The 27,571-nt window shown below is 60.8% G+C and overlaps 1 protein-coding gene across 1 annotated transcript in view; it reads left to right on the forward strand.

Moving 5' to 3' along the window:
• The window catches only part of TDRD9 (tudor domain containing 9), a 54,474-nt gene that overhangs the window by 11,551 nt on the left and 15,352 nt on the right, over positions 1–27,571 (forward strand). Inside the window, exons 4-23 of the mRNA XM_079768699.1 lie at positions 3,970–4,067; positions 5,031–5,252; positions 5,607–5,729; positions 6,738–6,818; positions 8,877–9,041; positions 9,575–9,678; positions 13,680–13,744; positions 14,402–14,456; positions 14,591–14,675; positions 15,637–15,694; positions 16,767–16,871; positions 19,122–19,219; positions 19,608–19,739; positions 20,628–20,793; positions 20,874–20,937; positions 21,012–21,075; positions 21,468–21,512; positions 22,028–22,081; positions 26,524–26,640; positions 27,390–27,497. Coding sequence (XP_079624825.1) covers positions 3,970–4,067; positions 5,031–5,252; positions 5,607–5,729; positions 6,738–6,818; positions 8,877–9,041; positions 9,575–9,678; positions 13,680–13,744; positions 14,402–14,456; positions 14,591–14,675; positions 15,637–15,694; positions 16,767–16,871; positions 19,122–19,219; positions 19,608–19,739; positions 20,628–20,793; positions 20,874–20,937; positions 21,012–21,075; positions 21,468–21,512; positions 22,028–22,081; positions 26,524–26,640; positions 27,390–27,497 — 2,009 coding nt within the window. The remainder of the gene's footprint in view (positions 1–3,969; positions 4,068–5,030; positions 5,253–5,606; positions 5,730–6,737; positions 6,819–8,876; positions 9,042–9,574; positions 9,679–13,679; positions 13,745–14,401; positions 14,457–14,590; positions 14,676–15,636; positions 15,695–16,766; positions 16,872–19,121; positions 19,220–19,607; positions 19,740–20,627; positions 20,794–20,873; positions 20,938–21,011; positions 21,076–21,467; positions 21,513–22,027; positions 22,082–26,523; positions 26,641–27,389; positions 27,498–27,571) is intronic.

A 27,571-nucleotide genomic window follows, 5' to 3' on the forward strand; every position in this document is an offset into this window, starting at 1 on the left:
TGAAGAGGATGTTTGTGGACTTGGTTCAGCCTCTTCAGCTGCCCTCGGGGGGCTGGTCAGACGCCCCGGGCGTTGGTGCCAGAAGTGGCAGCCGTACGTGCGCGTGCCCTTCCACCAGGCCTTGGTCTCTGCGGGCAGTGCCAGTGTGCCTGGGCACGGCGATGGCGCTGCTGCTCTGGGAGCCAGGATGCCGCCAGCCGTCCGAGGGCGGGGGCCAGCAGGCCGCTGTGAGACCCGCCGTGTGGGTGTCCGTTGGGGCAGTGCGTTGGGTCCTGGTGATGCGCGGGCTACACCCACGTCCACTGGCCCTGGACACCCCCCAGTGCCCTGGGCCCGAGCCCCGTGCGTGCGGCCTGCGGGGTCGCCCCTGGGGAAGGAGCAGGCTGCGGTGAGCGCCTGCGACTCCCACGTTTGCCCTGTGACCTTGATTTGGACTCACGTTTGGAACGGCTGTCACTTGCCTGAGACCCCAGCTCAGGTCAGAAACCCTCGTCAGGACCCATAGAGCTGCCCTCAGATTTGTCTCCGAAGGCACCGCGGTGCGGCTGCAGGCGAGGGGCAGCCTCGGCGGGGGCCAGGCCTTCGCCCAGCGGGTTCCCGCCACAGTCCCTGGCGCGCACCGTGTCAGAAGCAAACAGCCGCGCCCGGGTAGGCATGGAACCCAGACCTTCCGGGGCGGGGCCAGTGCTCTAACCACTGAGCACCGCAGGGCACTAAATGAAGATCTTAGAAAAGGTCCGTTATTTTTTAAATTGAGATTTGATAGCATTTCTAACTGTGAGCCTGGCTGCAGACCGGCTCCTGCTCCCAGGTTTCTGCTTTGACGTGGCGGTTCGCCTCGTCCCGGGGTGTCCTCAGTCTGAGGGAGGGCTGCCATGCTGCGGCCTTCAACTTGGGTCCTTGAGTGCTTGTGGCTCTTCCGGTGTTCAGGGCGGCCAGGCAGCTCTGCAGGTGCCGGCCAGGTGACGACGCCTCATCAGGGAGGGACAGTCCGGGAGTCGCCGTGTTCCCGCGCTCCCCGCTCTGTGTGCGCCCCGCCCTGTCTCAGACCCGAGAGGGGAAACCCTAGTTGTTGAGTTTTGTGTTCAGAATACCCTCCCACGCGTGGAGAAAGTGACGTGCAGATCCTATTTGAAGGTTTAATTTCGTGCTTAAGTCAGCAGCGCAGGAGGCAAACGTACTCTCTAGTGCAGCGTCTGGATTTCAAGGTGAGAAACGTTAGTATGTTCTCCAGGTAGAGCCACCCCCTCCCCTCGCCACTCCACTTCCTAGGAGGGGGACTTTGTGAACAGAAACCAGCGTGGCTTCTGGTTTCCAGACCTTTTAATGTTGATTACCCAGGGTAAAGAGGCAACAGCAAACCCAACAGCCCGGGTGAGGTTGGGGACTGCACTTGGCTGTGCGGAGTTGGTGATTTGCCTTAACGTATCCATTGTCTTTTCCCTGAGAGCGGAGCCGCGTTCCCTGCCAGCTGCCTTTGGCTTCCTGCTGACGCCCAATGAGAGACGCACAGCGCCAACACCCTCCTCCCCGCCCTCCCCTGCCCTCCCCCTGCCCTCCCTCTGCCCTGCCCCTGCCCTCCTGCCCCTGCCCTCCCCCTGCCCCTGCCCTTGTCCTCCCCTGCCCCTGCCCTCCCCTGCCCCTGCCCCTGCCCTCCCCTCCCCTGCCCTGCCCCTGCCCTCCCCCTGCCCCTGCCCTCCCCTGCCCTGCCCTCCCCTGCCCCTGCCCCTGCCCTCCCCTCCCCTGCCCTCCCCTTGCCCTGCCCCTGCCCTCCCCCTGCCCCTGCCCTCCCCTGCCCCCCTGCCCTGCCCTCCCCTTGCCCTGCCCTGCCCTCCCTCTGCCCCTGCCCTCCCCCTGGTGCTGGACGGGAGGCAGGCCTGACCTGTGCTGGTCCTGCTTCAGCCACTGACCTGAAAATGGCAGCTTGCCTCTGTGTCCGTGCAGGGGGCGGGCCGTGGTGTAGACAGTTGGATAGAGCTTCTGTCTGTTTGTTTTTTGAAAATTCTGTCTTTGATGCCTGGAGCCGGGGGTGTACGGGGTCCCGTCAGTGCTGTCAGGGGCGGCAGCAGGGGTCCGGGCTCAGGGCTCAGCAGGACAGCTGCTGCCTCGTCAGCGTCTCTCCCCTTCAGAGCCCCTCCCCGCGCTCCTCACTGCCCTCTGCCCTCCCCACTGCCTGCAGCTCCCTCCTGCAGCAGAGCCGGCCCCGCAGCCCCCCCTCCGGCGCCCTCCCTGGGCCGCGTGGATCTCATCCTCCCACGTGTTGTGTGGAAAAGGCCTGTTCCGATCGAGACGCCTGAGCATCAGGAAGGTGTTTCCCTGTTAAATAACTTCATGTCCTGCTTGCATTTGTGGGCTGGCCTGGATTCCCAGCCTGGAGACCCAGCGTGCGCTCAGAGTTCCAGACAATTGAATGACATGTGAGTTAGCAAGTGTTCAACGTGGCGTTGGCTTTAAAAGGACTCTTGTTGTTGTTAATCCTCACTGAGGATGTTTCCCCGGGGATTTTTAGAGGGAGGGGGAGAGACACAGAGAAACATGGAGGTGAGACACATTGATTGGTTGCCTCCTGCACGTGCCTCAAACGGGGGCCAGGGATCGAGTCCACCAAGATACATGCCCTTGACCGGACTTGAACTCAGGACCCTTCAGTTCCCAGCCAGCGCTCTAACCATTGAGCAACCAGCCAGGGCGGCTTTAAGGATCTTTAGCTGAGAGTGCTCTGGGGGGAGGGGGCACCGGGGAGGGGCTCACCAGCTGGGAGGACAGGAAGGCAGCGCTGAGGTGTGTCAGCTGAGAGGAGCTGTGGAGGGAAGTGAGGTGAGGCCGAGAGGATTGGAAAGCTGTCCGGGGGGGGGGGGGCAGCGGGCAGCCCCGAACCAGTGGCCTCGGCTGGCCCAGGAGAAGCCCCTTTGGCTCTGAGAGGTTTGACAGCTCGGACTCTCCTCCTTGCAAGTTCAGGACAAGTGCCCCCCCGCCCCACCCACCCCGTTATTAGAGCAGCTAATGAGCCACATACACGGGAGAGCACGGGCGAGCAAGGAGAGCTTGTGCACGCGTGTCGGACGGAGGGGACCGGGAAGGTGGAGGGAGGAGCGCTGGGGCAGAGGACGGGGCTGGAGGAGAGACAGACGTCTGGGGCGGGACAGGGAGGCTGCCGAGTTCAATTGGGAAGTAAAATTATTCCCAGTAAGAGTTCATATGCCATGAATTTTAATGTCAGTTTGTCAAGGGGGGTCCGGAGGTCCAGAGTTACAGGAGGAACTCCCAGGAGCGCGGTGAGTGGGCGGGGCGCCCGTCACGTGTCTTTCCCAGCGGGAGGGCGCCCCTCTCTGGCGCCTGTACCTCCCAGCTCCCAGCTGTTTAGTAGCAAGCAGCGAACTGGAGCACTCCCAGTGTGTGTTCTGCGGACGTTTCTATGAGTTTTGTTCTGTGCGCTCCCCTCTGATGGAGCCCCATTTCCCAGCAACGAGCACTGTGCCTGCAGGTCTCGTGTCTTTGAAGGAGAGCTGAGCCCCACTCAGATGCGCGAGCGGAGCGGGGGCCAGGGAACTTGTGAATTACCCTCAGGTGCGCCTGTAGAGCATGCGCGTGTGCGCGTGTGTGTGCGTGTGTGCGCGTGTGCGCGTGTGTGTGTAAATGTGGTGTACGTGCTGATTGGAAATAACATTGCGTTGTTTGCCTTGTCTTTTTTTTTAATCCTCACCCCAGGATAGTTTTCCATCTATTTTTAGGGAGAGTGGAAGAGAGAGGGAGAGACAGAAACATCCATGTGAGAGAGACACATTGGATGGTTGCCTCCTGCCCGTGCCCTGACCAGGAGCCTGCAACCGTAGTACATGCCCGTGGTCAGAATCGAACCCGGGCCTCGGGTCCGCAGGCCAGCGCTCTACCTGCTGAGCAAACCGGCTAGGGCGGCCTTGTCTCTGTCCAGGTAAGAAGTAGCCTTGTGTTCACTTTGTCTGCATCCAGGTCCCCGGCCCCCTGCGGCTAAAGCAAGCCCTGTCACGTGCGTCCCAGAGACAACGTACACATACCCCGATCTGCCTATAAACCGGTGCCGGGAGGAGGTAAGAGTCTTGTGGCGTGATGGGACTGTGTGGTGTGAATAGGTGCCGGGCCCAGCCCTTTTGGCGGACAGTCTGAGTGTCGAGGGGCAGGCGAGTGCCCGCGGGTGCGGCTCTGAGCAGAGGAGCGCAGCAGGGGTGTTGGCGTGGCCACGGCGAGCGCCGGGTGGGCCTGCCTGGGCTGGGCTTCGTTTGCTCGGCGTCCGCGCTGGTCTCCCACGTGGCTGCTGCCTCGTCTTCCTCCGAAGCAGCGTGAGCCACCGCGCCACCAGGAGGGCAGCTCACTCACTCACGCTGTGTGTGCTGGGAGCAGTGACCACGGGCCCAGCTGGAGTTTCATTTTTGCTTTGGATGGAGGCACACACGTTGATAGAGCAGACATGCTTTGCTAAGTTTCAGAGGCCAATATTCACCTGAGTGGTGCTCCCTGACCCCAGCACTCGCTTACAGAAACCCAGGTGGCACGGGGCCAGGGGACGGGGGGGGGGAGGAGATTAAAGATGCCCATGGCCCCTGTAAGTGGGCAGTGGAAGCTGTTTAAACAGGTGTCTAAAGAGTTTTAAGTGGACTTTTCAAGCCACTTGAATGTAGTCACAGCTGTGTTTTCATGTTTTTCTTGCTAGAATTCCATGTTTCTCAATAGAATTACTTAAAAACTTAAGAATAATTGAAATTTAGACTTAGCAAGAGCTGTAGTGTTTGGTGTTCGGTCTTCTGGATGAAGAGTTGGGAAGTGGAGGGGGAGTTGGCCTGGTCTCTGTAGAAGCAGCTGCTGGTCGTGGAGGATATGCGGGCTAAAACGTAGCGAACGTCAGCCTTCTCGCTCCTCGGTGACGCCAGGTGGTTCAGTACTTAAAGGCGAAAGGAAGGTCGTCCAGGAAGCTTTCTCGAGAGGAAGGTTGGTCCCTAGGTAATCTCAGATGCTGTTCATTGTGGGAATGTTGAAAGGCTTTTTTCCACTTGCAGGTTATCTCTTTGATAGAAAGTAACTCCGTGGTGATCATTCACGGCGCCACGGGCAGCGGCAAGAGCACGCAGCTGCCGCAGTACGTCCTGGACCACTGCCTCCAGCGCGGCGCCTACTGCCACATCGCCGTCACGCAGCCGCGCAAGATCGGGGCCAGCAGCATGGCCCGCTGGATCAGCCGGGAGCGCGCCTGGACGCTGGGCGGCCTGGTGGGCTACCAGGTGGGCTGGCCCAGGGGACTGTGAGCTGACGTCCGAGCGGATGGTTCCTGCTGGGACTAAAACGAGTCCAGTTGCTCTCTCATAGAGTAGAACTGTGGCATAATTTTAAAAATAGTGAAGCTCTGAATTCCTTGAAAATAACTTTAACTTCTTTCTAGTTTAATAGGAAAAAAAGATCTCTGACTTACGGCTTTTATACTTTTACCTTTTAATTACGTTCTTGTATGTAGATGTTTTCATACGTAATTGTCTTAATGTAAAAGTGATATAACCCCCGATAAAACGGATGTTTTGGAGTTAAATGCAGCCATTTAAACCTGAACACTTTGCCCTTTCTCCTCCTTCCCCGTCCAGGTGGGGCTGGAGAAGGTGGCCACGGAGGACACCAGGCTGATTTACATGACGACCGGGGTCCTGCTGCAGAAGGTCGTCAGCGCCAAGAGCCTGGTGGCCTTCACGCACATCTTCATCGACGAGGTGCGGGCGCTGCCCTCGCTGTCTCCGCTGGGTCTTGGCTCACGGCTCACGGAGCCGGTGCGGCGGCCTGACGCCTGTGCAGGGGCCATGGGCGAGCCTGGAGGCCGGGAGAGGCGGGGTTGGGTCGGCCTCCCAGTGGGGGCTGAGGGCCCTGCGCACCTCATGGAGGAGAGGCCCTCGGGGCTTCCGTGAGGAGCAGCTTCCTGTTTCTCCAGTGGGAGCCGGTGAAGTGCGGAGGCCGTGCTCGGGGTCTGGGGCGTCATGAGGGCGGCCCAGGCGTTGGTCGGTTCCCAGCCATCACCTGTGAGCGTGGCGCAGCCAGCGGCTGCTGACGGGCCTCGGTGCCTTCCCCACGCTGCGCCGCGGGCTCGGGGGCGGGGGGGGGGGGGTGCTGCGCCCAGGAGGAGACTGGCTTTTGCCCGAGCAGCTGCTCGCTCCAGTTGGCAGAGAAGTGTCTCTCAGCAGCTTCTCCCTGCCCGCTTGTGTGTGGCGGTGTCCTGGCTAAGCCCGGGTCCTGTCCCTCGCTGTCGGCTGGTGCTGGGGTGGGGCAGGCCAGGGTGGCTCCAGGCCCTCCGGTCGGCTCGGCTCAGCCAGGAAGGCCTCTGCGTGAGGAGGGCCACGAAGCAGCCGTGGCCCCAGGCTCTGCAGCTCTCCTGGCCGCGCCTTCTTCAGGGCCAGCCTCCTGTCGTCGGTCCGGCAGTGGCCGGGCCACGGCACACGTCCCGTCGGGCAGGGCCCTGCTGCCCCGGCCGCTGCCGCCCTGCACTCACCACTGAGCAGCAGTTCACTTGTGACCTGCAGAGGCGTGGCCGTGGCCCGGGGTTCCCCGTGCTGGGGCCAGGTGGGGGGTTGGTTGTAACAGTGGTCTGGGCACTGTTGGCACTGAGTGGGCGGGGCCAAGGATGCTGACCATCACTGCCCAGATGCCCTGGGCTCCCTCTGAGCTGGGACTGACTAGCAGCGCCCTCCCGTCACTCAGCGCCGGCGCTGCCCTTGCGTCTTCTGCAGGTGCACGAGCGAACCGAGGAAATGGACTTCCTGCTGCTGGTGGTCCGCAAGCTTCTAAGAACCAACTCCCGTTTTGTGAAGGTAAACGCGGCTTCAGGAGGAGCAGGAAGACTTGGGACTAAGATAGACTATGTAGCTTTGCTTCTCTTTATTTTGACAGCAACAGGGACCCTTACACGTCCCTGCGTGTGCAGTGCTGCAGGCCTGGCTAGCAGGCCGCGGGAGGGCCTGCTGAGGGCAGTGGGGTCGGCTCCGGGCATCGTGTTGCCATCGTGCTGCAGCCTGGAGGGAGGCCCTGAGCGTGGCTGACATGATGAAACGCGGGTGGTGGAGCCCGGCTTTCGTGGGGAAGCACCGCGTGTACAGGCGTGTGCATGCGGCTGCAGTCGCTATTTGGAAAACAGCACCAAAGCGCAGGGGAGTCTGCCCAGTCGGACGCACAACGTCTTAGAGACCCACGTGATGCGGCACCTGAAGTCCCTGGGGGTCAGTGCTGTCCACGCTCTGAACAGAAGGGAAGGCGCAGGCGCGTGCTGAAGCGGGTGGCGGGGCGGGGGGGGGGGGGCGGCCTTAATCCTTATGCGTCTAGACCAGGGCTGCTGTGCTGCTGGCCGGAGGCCTTTGGGGCCCCTTGATAGCGGGGGGCAGAGCAGGGCTCTGTCATTGGCGAGGGCTGCGACGGGCCCCCTGTGTGGAGACAGGCGCCTTGGAGTCGGGCCATGCTCGTCTTCGGGTGCTTCAGCTACTCGCTTAGCGGGACGTCTCTTCTCTCCCCACCCGAGGGGCGTTCTCACCTGGTGGGGCTCGGACCCAACGTTTGCAACGCCTTGTCTTACGCTTGAGGTGACTAAACGCATGAGAGGGTTGGCCATTGCTTCCCCCCTGGAATTCTGACGTCAAGGTGACGTTAAAGATGGATAGACAGACCGGAGCGTTTCCTGATGGGCATTTTCATGGTATTTTTTGCTCTAAGGTAGTTACTTGGTTTTTTTTAGTTTCCAGTAGTCACGGGGTCAGTGCCGTGGATCTTCACAAGTCACCCGCTGCCTGTGGCCGGAGGCCTGCCTGCTGTGCGGGACGCAGGAGCGGCCGTCCGTTCACCAGCGGCCTGGTTTATTTGAACACGGGGAGCAGAGCTTTCTGGATGTGGGGCCTCGATAGGGTGTATGCAGCTGGGCCAAGAGTACAATTCGAGTGCCAGAAGGCTTTGCAATGAGTTTTTGAAACTCGAAAATTCTTTTATTGCTTTTTAAAAAGAGAGACCAGGTGCGGAGCGCCGGCAGGCGGCCTTTCCACTGCCTGTGGGCCACTGGCCCCGGCCTCGCCAGCCCGGGACCCTGCTGCTGGCCGACCACGCGGACCAGCTGGGACGGGAGGGGTCTGAGGAGAGGTGACGGCGGGTGTGTGTGTGTGTGGGGCGCGCACAGGAGGCAGGGCCGGGGCCGCGCTGCCTGCAGTCGAGCCCAGGTCAGATTTGGCCTCAGGTTTGCATCCAGGGGCTTCTCGGAGCGTCCTCTCCGCCCTGGGCCACGTCCTCTGTGCGTTGTGCTCAGTGTGGTGTCACCCTCTGTGTGGAGCGTCAGAGCGGGGCGCACCGGTCTTCTGCTCACGCGGTAGCCGTACCGAACGCCTGCGTTTGCCTTCCCGCTGAGCTGTACACGCAGACTCCTGCAGCGGGAGACAGGGAGGGTGCGGACCCCCATGGGGAGCCGCGGCTGCGCCTGGCGCGCTCGCTGTTTGGTGAGGACATCACCAGCGCGCGCTTCTCTTGGGCAAAACCGAGTCCTGTGTCCCCAGCTGAGGGCGGCTGCTCCCTGGTCGCTGCCCCCTGCGCGGCCTAACCCGCCGCCCTCTCGGCTGCTGCACCTCCTCCTGGAGCGCCTCCTCCAGTGCCTCCTGTTTCCAGTTGTTCCTGATGTAGAGGCTCCTTGGGGGCCGGGGCGGCGGCACTGGGACCCGTAGCTCCTCCCGCGACAGGTGTGTGAAGAGGAGGGAAGGCTGGCAGCCGTCGCCCCCCACGAGAGGCCGGGTCCGCGCTGTTGGCGTCTCGGAAGGCGTGAAGCAGCGGCCCTGGGTGCGGGCTCCCTCCAGCCGTCCGCCCTCATCTGCCTCCCGTGTCCGCCCCCTGCCCGCCCGCAGGTCATCCTGATGTCGGCCACCATCAACTGCAGGGAGTTTGCGGACTACTTTGCAGTTCCTGTTCAGAACAAGATGAACCCTGCCTACGTGTTCGAGGTGGCCGGGCAGCCCCACTCCATCGAGGAGTTCTATCTCGGCGACCTGGAGCACGTGCCGCACGGCAGGGTACGCGGGCGCTGGTCCTCTGGGGAGTCCTCTCCGGTTGAGCGTGATGTCACCTCGTTGGGGGGCTGCGTGGTGGTGAGGGCAATCACCAGGACTGGGCTCCGCCTGCCTGTAGTGCACCGCTCACTGTGGTCTGGTGACAGTGACCCCTGACCCCTGCTGGTGCATCCGCTGGCAGGTGGACCGGGTGTTCCCTTGCCCTGGGACTTGTGGTTTTAGGGCGAGGTGCCATGTTGGGGCTCCTGGCGGTGACCAGGCAACTCTGGGGTCACAGCTCCTGGCCCCATAGATGTTTGGAGCCACTGATTCTGTGTCTTCAAAGTCGGTTCCCGGCCGGACACGTGGCTGCGGCGCCTGGACTCGGCCCCACCTTGACCTTGCTCTCAGGCGGGGCGGACGTCCGGTGAACGGGTGCTCTGATGCTGGCTGCAGACGCACGCCTCGCCTGGGGTCTTGGTCACAGTGCCGCCCTGAAGGGGAGCCGCAGTCCAGCCCCATGCCCTCTGACCCCCTTGGTTTCCTCCTGCTTCCAGCTCTCCCCCCACGTCCTGGAGGAGCCGGTGATAACGAAGGACATGTACGAGGTCGCCATCTCCCTGATTCAGATGTTCGATGACACGGACATGAAGGAGAGCGGGTAGGAGGCCTCCCCTGCAGCCGCCGCGGGGGCTCAGGGCGGTCCCTCACCGGAAGCTCTCTGTGTCTGTTAAGGTTTAATGGAGAGACTTTTCAGTCGTCCCTCTGCATAGTTAGAAACGAGCTCAGCGTCTCGTAAAGTTCACTGGCCATTTCCCCTGAAGTTAGAGCCGTGCCAACCATGGCTTCCAGGCAGGCAGTCTGACAGCCAGGACCACAGCCCCCCGCGCGGTCCACGCGGCTGAGGACACCGCAGCGCCCCGCCATCGCTCCGTCTCTCAGGTGGAGTCCGCGCCCAGGCTCCCGCGTTCACTCGCTGAACCGGGGCCTTTTCCCCGAGGAGCACCCTTGGGTGCTAGTGGTGCTCGGAGCGTGTCGTTTGACAGCAGGTGCTGCATCCGGGACCTTCGCTGCTCGCGGCGCTGAGCGCACGCACACACGGTGCATCGGAGCAGCACGCGGGGAGCATGCGCTCTCCCCTCGTGGCTGGGCACTGTCCCTGTGGGCCTGCGAGACTCCTCCCCGCCCCCCCGCCGTGCCCCTTCTGGAAAGGGAGACAGGCTGGTGGGTGCAGTCACTGTCCTGTGTCCCTCGGCGAGGGGCCACCCAGTCACCCGCCAGCCCGTGCAGCTGAGTGCTTGGTTTAGCTCTGCTTTTCAAACTCCAGCAAGTGTCCTCTGCTTTCTACCATTGAGCTTAGAGTCACCCAAACGGGTGTCATTTCACTGACTCCTCTTCCTCTCCTGCACCCAGCCTCTCCTCGGATCATTCTCATTCTTCCACGGCAGCTCCCTCACACGTCGCCCGGAGAGTCTGCTGGGAGCCCTGGCTGGGAGCTCAGTTGCTTAGTGTTGTTCTGACGCCCAAAGGTTTCAGATTTGACCCCTGGTCAGGGCACATACAAGAATCAACCAATGGCCGGCTGGCGGGGCTCAGTGGTCGACCCATGAACAGGAGGTCACGGTTTGATTCCTGGTCAGGGCACGTGCCCAGGTTGTGGCTCGATCCCCAGTGTGGGGCATGGGAAAGGCAGCCGATCAAGGATTCTCTCTCATCACTGATGTTTCTATCTCTCCCTCTCCCTCCCTCTCTGAAATCAATAAATACATATATTTTTTAAAAAAGAATCAACGGCCTTAACCGGTTTGGCTCAGTGGATAGAGCGTCGGCCTGTGGACTCAAGGGTCCCAGGTTCGATTCCGGTCAAGGGCATGTACCTTGGTTGTGGGCACATCCCCAGTAAGGGGTGTGCAGGAGGCAGTTGATTGATATTTCTTTCTCATCAATGTTTCTAACTCTCCCTCTCCCTTCCTCTCTGTAAAAAATCAATAAAATATATATTTAAAAAAAATCAACGAATGTGTAAGTGGAATAACCAATCTCCCTCTCCCCCTTCCTCTCTCTAAAATCATTAAATCATTTTTTAAAAATATGTCTGTTGGTAGCCCTAGCTGGGAAGCTTAGTTTTTATTTAGCTAAAAATCTATTTCATTCTCTTTCTTGGAATAGTCTTGTTAGATGTAACAGTTAGGTTGCTATTATTTCTCTCCAAACTCCTGCTTTCCCTGAATTGTTATTTAACTTGATTGAGATGTAAGTTACATGCACTGAATGCACTCATTTTCATTGTTCTTCCTGTGCTTGGTGCTCTTTTCTTGTTGTCATCTCATGACGTGAGTCGCCTCTGGTCGGCCTGCTCCTGCAGGGAAGCCTGCTTTCTGGTCGGGCTGACGTGCAGCTGTGGCGCCTCTGGAGCGGCGCAGGCTGGAGCTGGGGCTCCCTCCACGCCGCCTCCTGCCCCGTTGGACTCGCGGAGTCTGAGCGTGGGCGATGCTGCCGACAGCCTTTCCTCGGTGGCCTCGGCCTGCCCACGTGCTGCTTTCCCACTCGCTCTGACCCACTCGCCGAGCTCCCTGTGGAGAGGAGCGTCCGCGCCCGCCTTTCTCCTCAGCCGCTCCTCCCTCCGGGCGTCACAGTGGACCGGTCCCCTTAAACAGACTCGTTTCCAGAGCAGCCTCAGGCTCACAGCAAACTGGAGCCGAAAGCACAAGAAGTCTTCCTAGTCCCATGCGACCCCCCTGGGCCAGCATCTCACAGGGAGGCTGTCACCCACGCCCTGGTCACACTCGGGGGCTCTGGGCGGCGTGCGTCTGTGGGTGTGACACGTGTATACTGACACGTCCGCCACTGTGGTGTCGACAGTCGTTCACTGCCCCAGAAACCCTGGGCTCTGCCTGCTCGTCCCCGCCCCGTAACCCCTGGCAACCATTGCCTCTTTTATTTTGTTTATTTGTCCTTGAGGATGTGCTTACTGATTTTAGAGAGAGGAGAAGGAGAGAGAGAGAAATACTGCTGTGTGAGGGACACCCATCTATTGCTTCCCCACATGGGGACCCTGAAGCCCAGTATGCCCCTGACCGGGCACGGGAACCCACACCCTTGTGTGCGGGATGGTGACCCAGTCAGCTGAGCCGCCGGCCAGGGCCATGGGGCACCGTGCTGGCACCACGGCCTCGCCTCTCCGGAATGCCGTCTGGTTGGAGTCCTAGCGCGTGCAGCCTCGTCAGGCCGCTGCTCCCACTTGGGCGTGTGCATGTCGGCTTCCCCCCGTCTTCCGGGCGGGGCATCCGTTTCTGTTCTTGCTGAGTGACCGTCACGGTCTGCGGGGCACCGCTCATTTGTCCGTCAGCTTCTGAGGGCGCTTGGTGGCTTCCGCGTTTGGGTGATGGTGAGCAGAGCTGCTGTCGCATCCAAGTGCAGGTTTATGTTCGGACCTGAGTTTTCGGCTTCTTTGGGCAAATGCCAGGAGCCCAGCCGGTCCTGTGGTGGAGTGTGCGGTTGTGTAGGGCCCTGTCCGACGCTCCCAGTGGCCGCACCGGGGGTGTTGCCACCCGCAGGGAGCGAGCGTCTCGTCTCTCCTGCCCCTCAGCCCTGGCGGTGCCGTGCCCTGGCCGTGCCGCCCTGTCAGTGCAGCGGGTGGGTGGCTCCAGCTCACCATGCTGACGACGTGGCCGGAGCGTCTTTTCCCGTGTGCTTGTCACCTGTGCACCTTCGGCGAGGAGGCGTCTGTCCGGGTCCTTGGCCATTTCTCATTGCGTGGCTTGTTTCCGAGGGCTGCGTTGAAGAGTTCTGTGTGCGTTGCGGGGAACAGCCCTTTAATGCCTTGGCGGATGTTCCCGCTCAGTCTGTGCCTTGTCTTCTCATTCTCTTGGGACTTAGATTGATTTAAGTTAATCCCAGTTTTCTTTTTTGATGGTCAACTGTCCAAAATTTGGCCGCGGGACCTTTGTGAGCTGGCTGCGTGTCCCTTGACACGTGGCATTTCCTCGCTTTGGGCACCAGCTGGGTTTTCGCGGCTGCAGATCGGGGCTCAGTGCTGTTGATCTTTTTAAAGCCCCAGGCTTGGCACGGAGGGGCTGCCAGGTCTGCAGGGCAGGGTTCTCACTGCACACACAGTCATCCAGTGACGGGGGCTGTGTGGGGGGCGGCAAGGGGGTGGTTTGAGATCTTGTCCTGTAAAAGGCTTCCTAATGACAGTTAGGACTCCTTAGAGTTTATCTTAAAGGTGTCTTTATTGATTTTAGAGCGAGAAGGCGGGGAAGAGGGGGAGAGAGAAAGAGAAACACCGATGTTGTTCCACATCGTGACGCACTCATTGGTTGGCTCTTGTACTGCCCTGTCCGGGATCGAATCGGTAACTTGGGCGCATCGGAATGACACGCTAACCAGCTGAGCTGCCTGGCCAGGGCATCGAGTTCATCTCCAGGGTTTTGGATTTGAGGGTGGGTTACCACTAAATTCCAAGGAAACGCTGACAGATAGTGTTTGTAGGAGAGAATAAGGGGAGCCTGCGGCCTTGGGACCTTGCATTTCCTCGTGTAGAGAACGTTCCACGCGTGGTTGGGCGAGGCTGTCGGCGTCGGGCGCTGCAGGACGGCGAGGGTTCTGGAGCGGCATGGCTGTCCTCGCGTGGTTAATGTGCGTACCTCACGTTTTTAACAGGAACAAGGCCTGGACGGGCGCCCAGCTCGCGTGGGAGCGGGGCAGTGTGCTGGTGTTCCTGCCAGGTGAGTGCCAGCCTTCGGGCCAGGACTGCCGCGCCAGGAGAGGTGTTCTCTGTCTCTCTCCCTCTGAAAGGTTTTTAAAAATAGATTTGAGAGAGAGAGGAAGGGAGAAGGAGAGAGAGACAGAATCAGCAAGGATGAGAGAGAATCAGTGATTGACTGCCTCCTGCACGCCCCCCCCCCCCGGGGGTCGAGCCCATGACCCAGGCATGTGCCCCGACTTGGAATTGAACTGTGACCTCTTCGTCCCTGGGGTGATGCTCAACCGCTGAGCAACACTGGCCAGGCCTTCTTCACTATTTTAATAATAATATTTTAGAGTGATAACATTTAATACTTTTAAACCACTACTTTGTGGCTGTAAAATTTGTCATGCTTGTTGTAGGAAATTAGGGAGTGAGTGGGGGAGAGAAGCATACAGCACTGCTGGGGGCTACGGGGGGAGGTGGGAAGGGGGTCCAGGTGTTTTCATCTCTATTTCCAGTGTCTGGACTCGGTGCTGTTGTGCGTTCCGCTTGTGGCTCTTACGCGCTTAGGTGGAGGGCTAGAGGGAGAGGCAGTGAGTGGGGAGGGCCCTCTGCAGAGGTGAGCTCTTCACTTCAGGGCGGTTTTCAGCAGTAAACACACACCTTTGTCTTTGCCTCCCCTTTGCTCCCCCAGGTCTGAGCGAAATAAACTACATGCACGAGCTCCTCACCAACATGATCCAGAAGAGGTGTGTTAACGATCCCGCTCATCCTCGTAGGCACTGCCCGGCTTCTGCCTTCAGTGATGAACCGAGCGCAGTGCGCGGTCAGCCACTGGTGTGCGACCTGTCACCTGTGCTCATGGCCGTGTCCCGTCCCCCAGGCTGCAGGTGTACCCCCTGCACTCGAGCGTGACTCTGGAGGAGCAGAACAACGTGTTCCTGAGCCCGGTGCCCGGCTACAGAAAGGTGGGCGCGGGGGGCCGCGGAGGGCACTGCACCCTGTGCTGGGGCGTCGGGCTGAGGCAGTTCAGCCACAGACGCGTGCCTGGTGAGCCGGCCTGCGCGTCTCGTCTGCTTTTGGTCAGTTTGCCAGGGTGTCATTTCCTCTGTCATGTCTCAGAGCGCAGACTGCCCGGTGTCCCTGGCACTGCTCGGGCGACGTCGGTGAGCGCCCTCCTGGCTCCTTTCGTCGCAGCCTGTGCCTGAGCGAGGGGTGGTCCCCGCAGAGCTGCTTGGTGGGGGGGCCTGGCCCCAGTCAGCCTCCAGGGCAGCGGGACCTCGCTGGCGGCCCAGGGCCACTGCTGCGCAGCCCTTCATCTGTCCGGTGCCGCTGGGCGCGGCTTTGCCCTGACAGTGACCCCGGGGGAGGAGCAGGTGCTACGCTGAGGCGTAGGGTTCAGAACGGGACGGCCGGCGGCGTGGGTCTCACCTACAGCGGTGTGATGAGCACACCCTGCCCCGAGCCTGCGCGGCATCACTTGAGGTCCCGTCAGTAACGGCCGTGGCAGCGTGGTCAGGAGGGCGAGTTAGGGCGACAGGTGCCGCTCTCACAGGGGTGCCTCCGGCCGCAGGCGGTGTCCCGCAGAGGGCGCCGCACCACGACGCGGACGCGGCTCCCTGGCCTGGCTCCGCCCGCGTTAACTCGCAGGGTCTGCCCCACAGCCCTGAGTGGGTGGTGCCATTATCTCCATTTCAGGAGCGGAGCTGGGGTTCAAGTGGGGTCAGCTGATGGGCTCCCACGACACTGGCGCCTCCTCCCCAGCCCAGGCCCCTGGGTCAGTGTGCCGTGGGGAAGGGAGGGACATGGTGCCTTTCAGAAAGCGGAGCCCAGTGTTGGCGAAGCTTGTAAACGCTGTTTGAGTTGGAGTCTTGTCGACTTGGACCATTTCCTGGACGGTAATGCTGGGCTCCTTCCTGCTGTTCGCAGATCATTCTGTCCACCAACATCGCGGAGAGCTCCGTCACCGTGCCCGACGTCAAGTACGGTGAGCCTGCTCCCGCCCCCCGCCCGGTGGGGGCCTCTGAGAAGGCGAGAGGGGGTTCTGGCCCAGGACGGCCCACGGAGCAGCAGGAAGGCGTGCGGCCAGGACAGACGGACAGGGGAGTGGGGGGAGAGCAGGAAACAGGTCTTTGTTCTCAGCAGACACTGAGGGTGGAGGAGGGCGGGAGGCCGGCCACAGCACCCCTGGCGGGCGTCGCGGGAGCGGAGGCGCAGATGAGAGGAGTGCGCGCGCCCTGCCAGGAGGCCCAGCAGTTTCTCTGAGGGACAGGGTTGAGGTAGAGGGCGCGGTGTACCCCTGGGCAGGCAGCGGGGCCTGGAGGAGCTCTGGCGGCCTCCGCATCCTCGGGCCCGGAGGCCCGGCCTCAGTGAGGGAGGAGGGAGAGGGGCCAGAGGCTTGCGGGCAGCCGTAAAACAAGATGGAGTGCACGGGGTCTCTGTGGGCTCCGCACAGCTGGTGGCCAGGAGGTGAAGGGACCGGCACCTGCTGGCCTCGGGCCACTTGGCGTGTGGGTGTGGGGACAGCTGTCACTGCGCAGGGCTGGGCCTGGGCAGACGTAGAGCGAAGGCCAAGGGCGCAGGCGCTCGAGGGCGGGGAGGGCAGGCTGCGCTTTGGGCAGGAGCGAGGCCCTGAAGGGACGGGTGGGGGGCAGGTCCTCACGGGACAGGTGGGCCGGGAGCGACGCTGTGTTGAGTGGAGGGAAGGAGGAGGAGGAGTGTGGTGGGGCTGGCCGGGAGGACAGGACCAGGCCCCAGGCTCGGTGCCGCCTCGGAGACGCCCTCAGTAGCCGGGACGGGAGGGTCTGCCCCAGGAGTGCAGGGCGCGGTCACCTGGGCACAGGTGAGGACACTGCAGCCCAGAGGCCGGCAGCTCCCTGCCCCCAGCTGGGCTCCTCCTGTGACAGTCGGGCTGCAGGGACCTGTCCTTTCTGCCCCAAGACCCGGGTCCTGGGAGGCAGGAGCGACCTGCCCCTGCAGGCCGGCCCCGGCTCTGCCCTCGTGCGCTGCGATCGGCAGTCCCTCGCTGCCCCGTGCTCACACCCTTCTTCGCGTGGCAGTCATAGACTTCTGCTTGACGAGAACTCTGGTTTGCGACGAAGACACGAATTACCAGAGCCTGCGCCTGAGCTGGGCCTCTAAGACCAGCTGTAACCAGAGGAAAGGTAAGTTGGGCCGCACGCCTCCCGCCCTCAGATCTGCGCTTCCTGCGCGCTCACTCAGCCCGCCCTCCCGTCACGGGGCCAGCTCAGGCTCTGCCGAACCCTGGACCCTCTAGTCCAGTGATGGGCAACCTTTTGAGCTTGGTGTGTCAAACTTCACAAAAAAACTGAGCATAACTCGGGTAGTGTGTCACTTTGAGGAAAGAACATTATTTCGCAAATGTTTCATCCTCAGGAGCAGCAAATGTTTCATCCGCCTCAGCGGCCCTGTGTCATCAGAAATGGCTACGCGTGTCAATGTTGACATGCATGTCATAGGTTTGCCGTCACTGCTCTAGTCTGTCGAGTTTGGTGCAGGCTGTGCCCACGTGACGGGCAGGTCCGTTGGCCGACGCTGTGGTTTCGCAGAGAACCTGTGAACTTGCGGGAAGAGCTCCGGAGCCAGGGGCTCGCTTGGTCAGCTTTTGGGAACCTTCCTCTGACTCTTGATCTTCCGGCACGTCCTTCCTGAGCTGCTGCACGGGGCCCACGTTTGTGGGACGTACACTCCTCGGGGACCTGCTCGTGGTGTGGCCTGGGACGCTGCGCTTAGCCTTTGGGGGAGGGGGGGTGGCGCTCCAAGAGGAAAGCTGCTCGTCCCCCGTGGAGAAGGCTCCATTCCTGGTGCCCGCCATGCGCAGGCGCGGCTCCGGTGTCCCTCCTTGTGCCCGAGCCACCCCGCGAGCAGGGCCGCAGGCTGCCCTGGGAGGCCGGGGCCGGGGTTGGGCCATGTCAGCCAGGCTCTGCCGTGACCCAGCCCGAGGCTCGGGAAAGGTCAGGTGGTCGTGAAAGGCTGGGACTGACCGCCTCCTCGCTTTGGAAAGCCTCCTGTCCAGCCGCGTGTCAGGAGGTTCACTGGCCGCCCGCTGGCCACCCGCATCTCCCCAGGGAAGCGCCGCCCCACGGGGCCACCTCCCGACGGGAGCGCGGGTGTTTCTGCGTGGAGCTCGGAGAGGGCCGTCTGAGGAGAGGCTCTTGTCAGGATGTGGTGGGCAGGTACTCCGCCATGCGGGCCGTGTGCCTGCACCTGCACGGCCTCTAGAGCGAGGTCAGGCCCGGGGGCGGGGCCTCTGCCGGTTCTGCCTTTCCCGCCTCCTGACACCGCCTCGCCTGCGGTGAGTGAGTCCGAGCACAAACGCTTCCTCCGATGGCTCCCCCCCGCCCCCGGGTGTGCAGCTCTCGCACGTGGCCCTTCCACGGGGGTTTGAGAGTATCGTGTGCACGTCCACGGAGGCGCCGCATTCCTAGTCGTTGCTGACCTCCCCGCCAGCCCGTGTCCTGTTCGTGCAGACCCTGCCCCGGCCCCGCCGCGCTGCGTGTGCCGGGAGGGTCTGGTGGCCGCGTCGGCGCTGGGTGGTCACACGCTCAGTGCTGTACGACGCGCCACTGATCTTGCTCATCACGTGTCCCGTGGCTTCGCTGATCTCACTGATGGGTTCCAGGAGTTGTTTCTGGTTTTGCTTTTTGCCGGTACCTTGTGTGTTCTGCTGAGAAAGTCCTGTCGCTGGCAGATGAGGCGGGGTGGGTTGTGGAGTCTGGACTCTCCACCCAGCCTCCTGGGACAGGAACCACAGGGGAAGGGTGGGGGGCCAGGCGGCAGGGCAGACTCCCCGCCGTGGGGCTGCACGCCCCGGGAAGGAGCACCTGCCCGCTGCCCCTGCTGTCTAAAGGCTGGGCATCGATGCAGGCTGCACACCCTCCCCCTGCTTGGGAGAGTTTACGGTTTGGGGGTACACCCTCAGCAGTACAGCTGCTCGGTGGTGCCCTCCCCCGCCTGGTCCCGAGCTCCGTGTGGCCTCGCTCATTCACTACCAGCAGCTGTGGGGGGAACGGGGGAGCGCCTCGAGGAGGAGGCAGGACACGGAGGACCAGGGCCGCCTCCCGCATGCGCCTCCCTTTGGCGAGGCCGTTTTCTGGGGAGCCACGCGCCGCTGGCTCGGTGCCTCTGTAGCTCCCTAGCGCGCAGGAGGTGTGGCCCGGAATGTGCTGCTTCAGTGCGGGCGGGGGGGGGGGGGGCACGGCTGCTGCTTTAGGGACACGGCCTCACACCAGGGTCCCCAGGTGGGGCCAGCGCTTCCCCACGGCAGGGTCGCCCAGGGTTCGGCTGGCCTGTCTGCTAGAGAGACGGGTCCTCTCAGGGGTCAGGGGTCATCCTTAGTGTCTGCTGACGTTGACGGGACTGATGCACGCGGCCTCTGAATGTCTCCCGTGCAGGCCGTGCTGGGCGCGTGTCGAAAGGCTACTGCTACCGCCTGGTGCACAGGGATTTCTGGGACAACGCCATCCCTGACAACGTCATCCCGGAGATGTTGGTAACACGCTGGGGCCGACAGCCGGTTCCCTTTCTTTAGACAGTTTTACGGGACATCCAAGTCAGGGGTCGCCAGCCTTTCGGACCTCAGACCACCGGCTGGCGGCCGCCGCTAAGAGATGTGACTTGGGTTCCGTAAAGCTCCTTGTGGGCAGCACAGTCGCCGCTCGCTGTTGAGCGGGGTGCCCTGCGGGCTCCACCCTCATCGTGAGGCAGCGCGGGCGGGTGGTGTGCTCTGCTCCCCTCCCCCTCCCCCCTTCCTGCTCGCTCTCTTCCGTTCTCTGTGTCTTTCCCCCTTTCCCTCCCTCCCTCCCCCTTCCCGGCCCACCCCCCCCCCCGAAGGACTGGACTTGGTTCCGGGACCACATTGAGTGCCGGCGTCCTCTCAGCGTTGTCCCTTAGGCAGCACCATCCTGAAGGTGAAGCTGCTGGACATGGGGGAGCCCCGGGCTCTGCTGGCCACGGCCCTGTCCCCGCCGAGCCTTAGCGACATCGAGCGCACCATCCTGCTGCTGAAGGAGGTAGGCGCTGCTCGCCGCGGAGCGGGCTGCGGGCGGCGGCCTTAGGCGTTCCGTCAGGAATGACCGGCAGCTGTGAAAAGCCCGTGCAGGGACGGAGCGCTGACTCGCTCCCAGACGGTGTCTGTAAGCCTGGCTGCTTGTCTTCCTGGGCAAACCGCATCGCTTCCCTCCCCGCACCCGGCGCCCATCGCCTCCCAGGGCCGGGAGCTCTGCGATGAGCGGTGACCACTAGCTTTTACTCTGTCTTCATGCTGCCGTTACAGTCACTGCCGCCGGAGGGAGTCCACCCGGGAGGCTGTGCGGCCGGGCTGCGGGCTGCGGGCTGCGGGCTGCGGGCTGCGGGCTGCGGGCTGCGGCCGCTTAGTGGGGCAGCGGCTGGTTTCCAGGGCCTGCGCACCCCTCTGGCCCTGCCCCTCCGCTCCAGCTGCCCCCCCCCTCTCCCATGGCTGGAAGCTCTGACTCCACCCCTCAGTGTGCTCTTGCTGCTTGCACCCTGGGCCTGGGGCCCAGGCACCCCATTCCTGTTCTTGGTCGGGGCTCCGCCCTCCCAGCCGGCGGCGCCTCTGGCGGTTCGCCTTCATTTAGCACCTGCTGGGGTTCCTGTGGAACACCCTGGGGAGCGAAGGCAGTCTCTTCTGCACGCAGGTCACGTGCTCTGCTGGGGGTGGCCAGCGCAGTGCAGCCCGCTGCCACGTGGTGAGTTAGGCGGGCGCCATGCCCCCCTCTGAAATAGCAGGTGTGCTCTGGCTCCAGGCCAAGCTGTCCGTGTACCGGCAGCACCGTCTCCCATGGCGGGCGCCGTGCCGCTTAGAGCCTTTGTCCACCAGACCTCCCGCCGTGAGGAAACGTGTCCGTCAGGGCTGGCTCACCCGCTCGTCTGTCCCCCAGGTGGGCGCGCTGGCCGTCAGCGGGCAGAGAGAGGACGAGAACCCGCACGACGGCGAGCTGACCTTCCTGGGCCGAGTGCTGGCCCAGCTGCCCGTCAACGCGCAGCTCGGCAAGCTCATCGTGCTGGGCCACGTGTTCGGCTGCCTGGACGAGTGCCTCGTCATCGGTGAGTGAGGGGCGGCCCGCCCGCCCAGCCCGCCCGCCCGGCCCGCGTGCCCGCCGCTGACAGCCTGCGTTCCCTTCCAGCGGCAGCGCTGTCTTTGAAGAACTTCTTTGCGATGCCCTTCAGGCAGCACCTTGACGGATACAGGTAGGCAACCTTCCTGTTTGGAACAGCCGCTTGGTTTTACTGGTACCAGTGACCTTGCGTGTTGTTCGTTGTAGGAACAAGGTGTATTTCTCTGGCAATAGTAAGAGCGACTGCATCGCCCTGGTGGAGGCATTTAAAGTAAGTTATCTGGCCCGGCCAGCGTGGCTCAGTGGTGGAGCCTCGACCTATGAACCAGGAGGTCAGGGTTCGATTCCCCGTCAGGACACATGCCTGGGTTGCAGGCTCCATCCCCAGTGTGGGGCATGCAGGAGGCAGCTGATCAACTTGTCTCTCATCATTGATGTTTCTCTCTCTCTCTCCCTCTCCCTTCCCCTCTCTCTGAAATCAATAAAAATATATTAAAAAAATAAAATGTTGGAGGAAGTGGATGGGGGTGGGAGTCCAATGTTCTGAAATAGATGAAAAACTTGTAAACTTTCTCTGGTCCAACTGGGTTGAAAATGAACGTGTAGAAGACAACTTGAGTCGTCAGTGAAGCATTTTGAAACTCGGGGTTCCTTTCCTTTCAGACCTGGCAGTCCTGCCGGCAGAGAGGGGAGCTGCGGCACCCAAAGGTAGGGGCTCCCGGGGTGCTGGGGCCCCGGGGCGCTGCGAGACACGGAGCCGGAGCCTGAGCCTGAGCCAGGCCACTGCACTCCCTCTGCTGACGCAGGCCGCGCACAGCCCGGCGGTCCTGCCTGAGCAGTAATGACCCTCGGAGTGTCCGACCTCTCCCTGGGGTGCTCGGTACCAGTGGGCATGCGCGTGGACCCGGCTCCACTCAGAACCCGAGGCCTGTCCTTGGCTGTTCTTAGCGGGCCTAGAAGAACCCGGCCTGCCAGCGCCCGCCCCTTCCTGGCCAGGTTTGGTTCTGGGCCGCGTGCTCAGGCCTGCGGGCAGGTGTGTGTTTCCACCTGCCGAGCTCAGTGTGTCCTCCCGCGCGCCCAGCTCCCACGTGCCCAGCACCCGCTCAGGCTCCTTCCACAGGCTCAGTGGGTGGTTTCTGCTATTGCCTATTCACCTGCTGCGGGAGCCACATGAGCTCCGATTGGCTGTAGTAACACGAGGGCTCTGCTTTATGTGTTTAAAGGATGAACTTGACTGGGGACGGTTAAATTACATCCAGATCAAGAGAATTAGAGAGGTAAGTGGGGATCCCCAGGGCAGTAATGGGTATCCCGAGAGGCACAGCCTATTTCCAGCCTTAGGAGAGTCCATGTGTGTGTTACATAGCAACGTGTTTACAGAAGGTAAGGTCTACACTTGGGTAACCTGCAGTTACTTCGTGTGGTCGTTAACACACAGCACAGCACGTATAGTTGTCCTTGTCCTGTCCTCAGAGGAGTGGCCCCTCTGTCTCATTCCGGGTGTTGGGTCCCTGTGTCCTCTCTGTTTCTTTTTTTCTTTTAAATTTAATAAATCTTTATTCAGATTATTACAATTGTTCTCTTCCCCCTCCCCCATAGCTCCCCTCCACCCAGCTCCCACTCCACCCTCTGCCCTTACCTTCCCCATCCATAGGTGTACTGTCCTCATCCATAGGTGTACGATTTTTGTCCAGTCTCTTCCTGTACCCCCTACACCCCTTTCCCCCTGAGAATTATCAGTCCACTCCCTTTCTATGCCCCTGATTCTATTATATTCACCAGTTTATTCTGTTCCTCAGATTTTTAATTCACTTGATTTTTAGATTCACTTGTTGATAGATACGTATTTGTTGTTCATAACTTTTATCTTTACTTTTTTTCTTCTTCTTCCTCTTCTTAAAGAATACCTTTCAGCATTTCATATAATACTGGTTTGGTGGTGATGAACTCCTTTAGCTTTTTCTTATCCGTGAAGCTCTTTATCTGACCTTCAATTCTGAGTGATAGCTTTGCTGGGTAGAGTAATCTTGGTTGTAGGTTCTTGCTATTCATCACTTTGAATATTTCTTGCCACTCCCGTCTGGCCTGCATAGTTTCTGTTGCGAAATCAGCTGACAATTGTATGGGTGCTCCCTTGTAGGTAATTAACTGTTTTTCTCTTGCTGCTTTTAATATTCTCTCTTTGTCTTTTGCCCTTGGCATTTTAATTATGATGTGTCTTGGTGTGGTCCTCTTTGGATTCCTTTTGTTTGGGGTTCTGTGTGCTTCCTGGACTTATAAGTCTATTTCTTTCACCAGGTGAGGGAAGTTTTCTGTCATTATTTCTTCAAATAGGTTTTCAGTATCTTGCTCTCTCTCTTCTTCTGGCACCCCCATAATTCTGATGTTGGTACGCTTGAAGTTGTCCCAGAGGCTTCTTACACTATCTTCAACTTTTTGGATTCTTTTTTCTTTTTGCTTTTCCCGCTGAGTGTTTTTTGCTACTTTGTATTTCAAGTCTTTGACTTGATTCTTGCGTTCCTCTAGTCTACTGTTGGGTCTCTGTATATTATTCTTTATTTCAGTCAGTGTATGTTTAATTTCTAGTTGATCCCTTTTCATATCCTCAAGGGTCTCGTTAAATTTATCGGCCTTTTCTAGGAAATTCTTAAAACCTTATAACCGTGGTTTTGAACTCTATATCCAGTTGTTTGTTTTCCTCCATTTCTTTCGTTTGTGATCTGTTTCCCTGTCTCCTCATTTTCGCTGCTTCCCTGAGTTAGTAGGGTGGCTTTGTGTGCTAGGTGTCCTATATGGCCCAATGGGTCAGCCTCCCATTTACCTGAGGTGGACACTCTTGGTGCACCCCTTTGTGGACTGTGTATCCCGCCTTGTTGTAGTTAAGTCTTGACTGTTGTTGGTGTCACTGGGAGGAATTGACCTCCAGGCCAATTGGCTGTGAGGACCCGCTGTGTCTATAACGGAAGAACTGCTGTGCTGGAGACATGCTTATGGGGCTTTGGTGCTCACTGAGTCTGCCTCTTGAATGTGTCCCTTATGAGAGTAGTTGATATTGGTGTCGTCTCACACTGACCACTAGATACGCTAGCTTCTGGATCTCCAATGGGGTGCAGGTCAGCTACTGTCTGAGGCCACCCAGCAGGAGCTACAGCAAGAACTATAGTTTTCTCCTCTTTGCTTGGGGTTTGGAGGTTTTGGAGCTGTCTGGCCGGAGCTGCAGTTAGTTTGGTTAAGCTGCGATAGGGCAGGCCATTTATATGCAAAAGCCGCTGCGCAGAGCTTGGGTGTATTTGTAGATTGTGCGGGGCGGGATCTCAGGGATCACTCAGCTAGGGCGTGGCAAACAGCGATGGCTGCCAGTCGGCCGTCTCTGTGTCTCCGCGTTTCCAAGTCCCTGCGTCCCGCGCCCCAGCGCACTAAATAATGATTGATGGGCGCACTTCTGCAAGAAAGCCGCCCTCACTTTCCGACCTGATGGCCGACAGTCCAGCCTCTCCCCATAGGAGTTTGGGTCCCCTGCGTCTCCCCAGAAACTGGAGTTCAGAGTAATTGGGAGCTTGTCTCCTTTCGGGTTGAAAAAAAGCAGCACATCCAATCGCCCGCCATCAGCCCGCTTCGCGCGCCTCTGTACCTCAGCTTTTCAGCGCTTATGCACGTCTCAGTGCTCTTTTCTCTTTCCTTCTAGTTGTAGAACTTCCACTCAGCCAGCTTTCCCGTGGTTCTGGGTGATAGACGTTTTGTCTTTTAGTTGTAGTTTTGAAATTGTTGTGCGAGGCAGCAGTTTAGGTGTTTACTTACCTACGCCGCCATCTTGGTTTCTCTCCTCTCTGTTTCTTGATTAGATTGTGTGCTGGTGGGGGGGGCGGGGAAAGGAAGAGGGGGAGGGTCCCCATGGCCACCCTCAGGTTCAGTGATTGGCTAGAAAGACAGAGCTCAGACCAGCTGTTTGCTGTGAGTGTGGCTGGGGGTTCCTACAGCTACAGGATGCAGAATAGAGGCTGTGCAGGTCCCAGGCCCGGGAGGAGCCAGCAGGGACCAGGCGCAAGGCCCCGGCGGCTCCCAGGAGTCGTGGGGCACGATTGGTTCTCCCTGCAGTGACGTATTCACCAAGGCCAAGTCCTGCTGCCCGGGTCTTACCGCGGCGGGGCTAGGTGGGCTTGGTGGGTGTGGGTGCCCGCGTGGCTGGTCTTAGCGACTTAGCAGCCCCTCCAAGGTCACCGTGACCACGTGGCCCAGGGTCCTCTACGCACAGAGGTCATGCAGCCTGAAGCTCTGTGTCCAGGCCTCAGCTACACAGACGCTCAGGAGGCAGACCGTCCGAGGGCTCCGGTCCGTGAGCAGCCGGCTGTCTGGGACGTGCGCGGTGGACACCGAGCCTGCTGAGCCGGGGCTGTGCCGCCCAGTGCACAGGCCCTGTGTCCCTGTTCATTGTTTTCAGAGAGCAGACTCTGTGTGCTTTCTGTTTTGCTGCTCCTGGCTAGAGGGTATTTTTTCCATTGTTTTTTAGAAAGAGTGGGAGGAAGGGAGGGAGAGGGGAGAGAGAGAGAGATCCACCACGTGAGAGACACCCCCCCCCCCCCCGGGGACCAGGGCCAGGATTGAACCTGCAACCCAGGTACACGCCCTTGATGGGGACACAGACCTGACCCCCTCAGCCCTGGCGAGGCTCTGACCACTGGGGCACCAGCAGCCGGGCTCGGAGGACGCACTCTCGGTTTGAATTTACTGGGTGGGTTTTGGGGGAGGGGAAGGGGAGGGCTTTAATGGGTTAATTTTTGCTTTCTTGTTAATGCAGTGCCCATGTCTCTGCTTGCTGTTGCCTTCCCAGCTGAGTGGTGAACTCCTTAGCACCAGGAGTGCCCTGCGGCTGGGCCGCCCCGGCCTGGGAGGGCGGGTCCCTGGTCTTGGGATGCAGGGGCTTTAGGAGAGTGCTGGGTTTCCAGGGGGCGGAAGTGGGTTAGATCTTCTGTTTCGTTGCTGGCTTCTGAGTTCATTGCTTTTGCCCGAGTGAGTGAGTGACTTGCTTAATTTTAAACTGAGTTTTGATTAGAGAGGTTGCACGTGACTGCAGCCTGGAGGAAGGCGTTCAGGAACCTGGGGACGCACGTGCTGCGTGCGCTGGGTGTGGCCTTCCTGCTGCCCAGGCTTGCTTCCCTCCCTCCCTGCGGCTCTGTCTGTCTGTCTGTCTGTCCAGGTCCTTTCAGTTGTGTCTCTGGCGTGTGGTTTGTGTGGTGTTTGCTTTCTGTGACTTACTGAGGCAGCTCGGCGGGAACTTGTTTACGATGAGCGCAGAGGCGCCGGGAGCATGTGCTCGTGCGGGCCGCTGCGCACACCGTTCCTGCGGCAAGAGGCTGTTCAGAGCGACTGTTGGCCACTCCGCTTGTTTCCGGTCACAGGAGCAGCCAGTCACGCGGAGGTTTTGTGCTCCGATGAATTAAAGCCGAGGGCTGGTCACGGGCATTTGCTCTTTCGAAACCTCCTGGTGCTGGTGGTTGTACGTTTGCGGTGGTTTCGCTGGTATGTGCGTGGCCTGGGGATCACGATGTGTCGGAAGTGAGTGTCCGGCACTTCCTGTCCGTGCCGTGCTGAGCATCCCTGTTCCTGGTTAGTCAGCTCTCGGGAGACCTGCGACAGCCGCGCCTCCGGTGGACGGGTGCTCCCGGGCCCGCGGAGTCCCTGCTCTGCACGCGTGCCCCAGGCCGTGTCGCTGTCCGTGCAGGTGGCGGAGCTGTACGAGGAGCTGAAGAGCAGGATCTCGCAGTTCAACATGAATGCGGGCCCCCGGCGGCCGGCCCTGGACCAGGAGTACACGCACAAGCAGCGGTTCATCCTGCAGGTGCGTGGCCGCCCGCCGCCCGCTGCCAGCCCTCCCTTCCTGACGCAGGGGCTGCGCCCACAGCCGGGTCCTCGTGCCCTGGGCTGATGACTCGGCCGCTCTGCCTGCCAGGGTGTGTGGGCAGCACACTCACTGCCAGGACTGAGCCTGCGCTGGAGCGTCCCGGAGAAGACGCCGCTTCGAGCGTCATCGGCGTGTGCAGCCCTCACACTGACACGGCCTTGCAGCTCTGAGCCGCGGTCTGACGAGCGGGTGGGAAGGAACTTACCGCGGTCTGACTGGGGGACGGATTGTCCCGGAAGGTGGCATAGCCCTTGCGTGGGGCCCGGAGGGCATCTGTGCGCCTGGGTGTCAGCTTGGGCGGCGCTGGAAGGGGGGTGTGGTCGCTGAGGGGGCCTCGCAGAGTGCTTTCCACGGGACCTGCTGGGCTGCTGCTCTGACCCCAGTGTGGCTGCGGGAGCCGAGCCCAGCCAGCCCTGAGGTGCCTGGAGGGGGCGTCTGCCTGCTCCCCCGCCACCCCCCTTTCTGCTCCCCGCCTTCTGACCCTCCGTCAGAAGTGCTCTAGCTCCTAGGAGGCAGGTCGGCCTCGTGCGCGTCTGTCATGGTGAAGTGACCAGAACCGTGGCTCCCTGCCTGAGCAGGGGTCTGGTTTTTATAAAGCTCCCCTCACGTTATCAGCGTTGCGTTCTGGGAAGAGGAGACGCTGTAAGCTGCGGCTGGGGCTGCACGGGAGTACGTTTCTCCCCCAGGTGGTGCTGGCCGGTGCTTTCTATCCCAACTACTTCACCTTCGGGCAGCCCGACGAGGAGATGGCGGTGCGGGAGCTGGCCGGCAAGGACCCCAAGACCACCGTCGTGGTAGGTGGGGCAGGCCTTCCCGGGGAGAGCGGCCACGGAGGCCCCAGGGCTCCCAGCACGGCTGGCCCAGCCTC

Source organism: Cnephaeus nilssonii (assembly GCF_951640355.1).
Source record: "Cnephaeus nilssonii genome assembly, chromosome: 4".
NCBI classification, from domain to species: Eukaryota; Metazoa; Chordata; class Mammalia; order Chiroptera; family Vespertilionidae; genus Cnephaeus; species Cnephaeus nilssonii.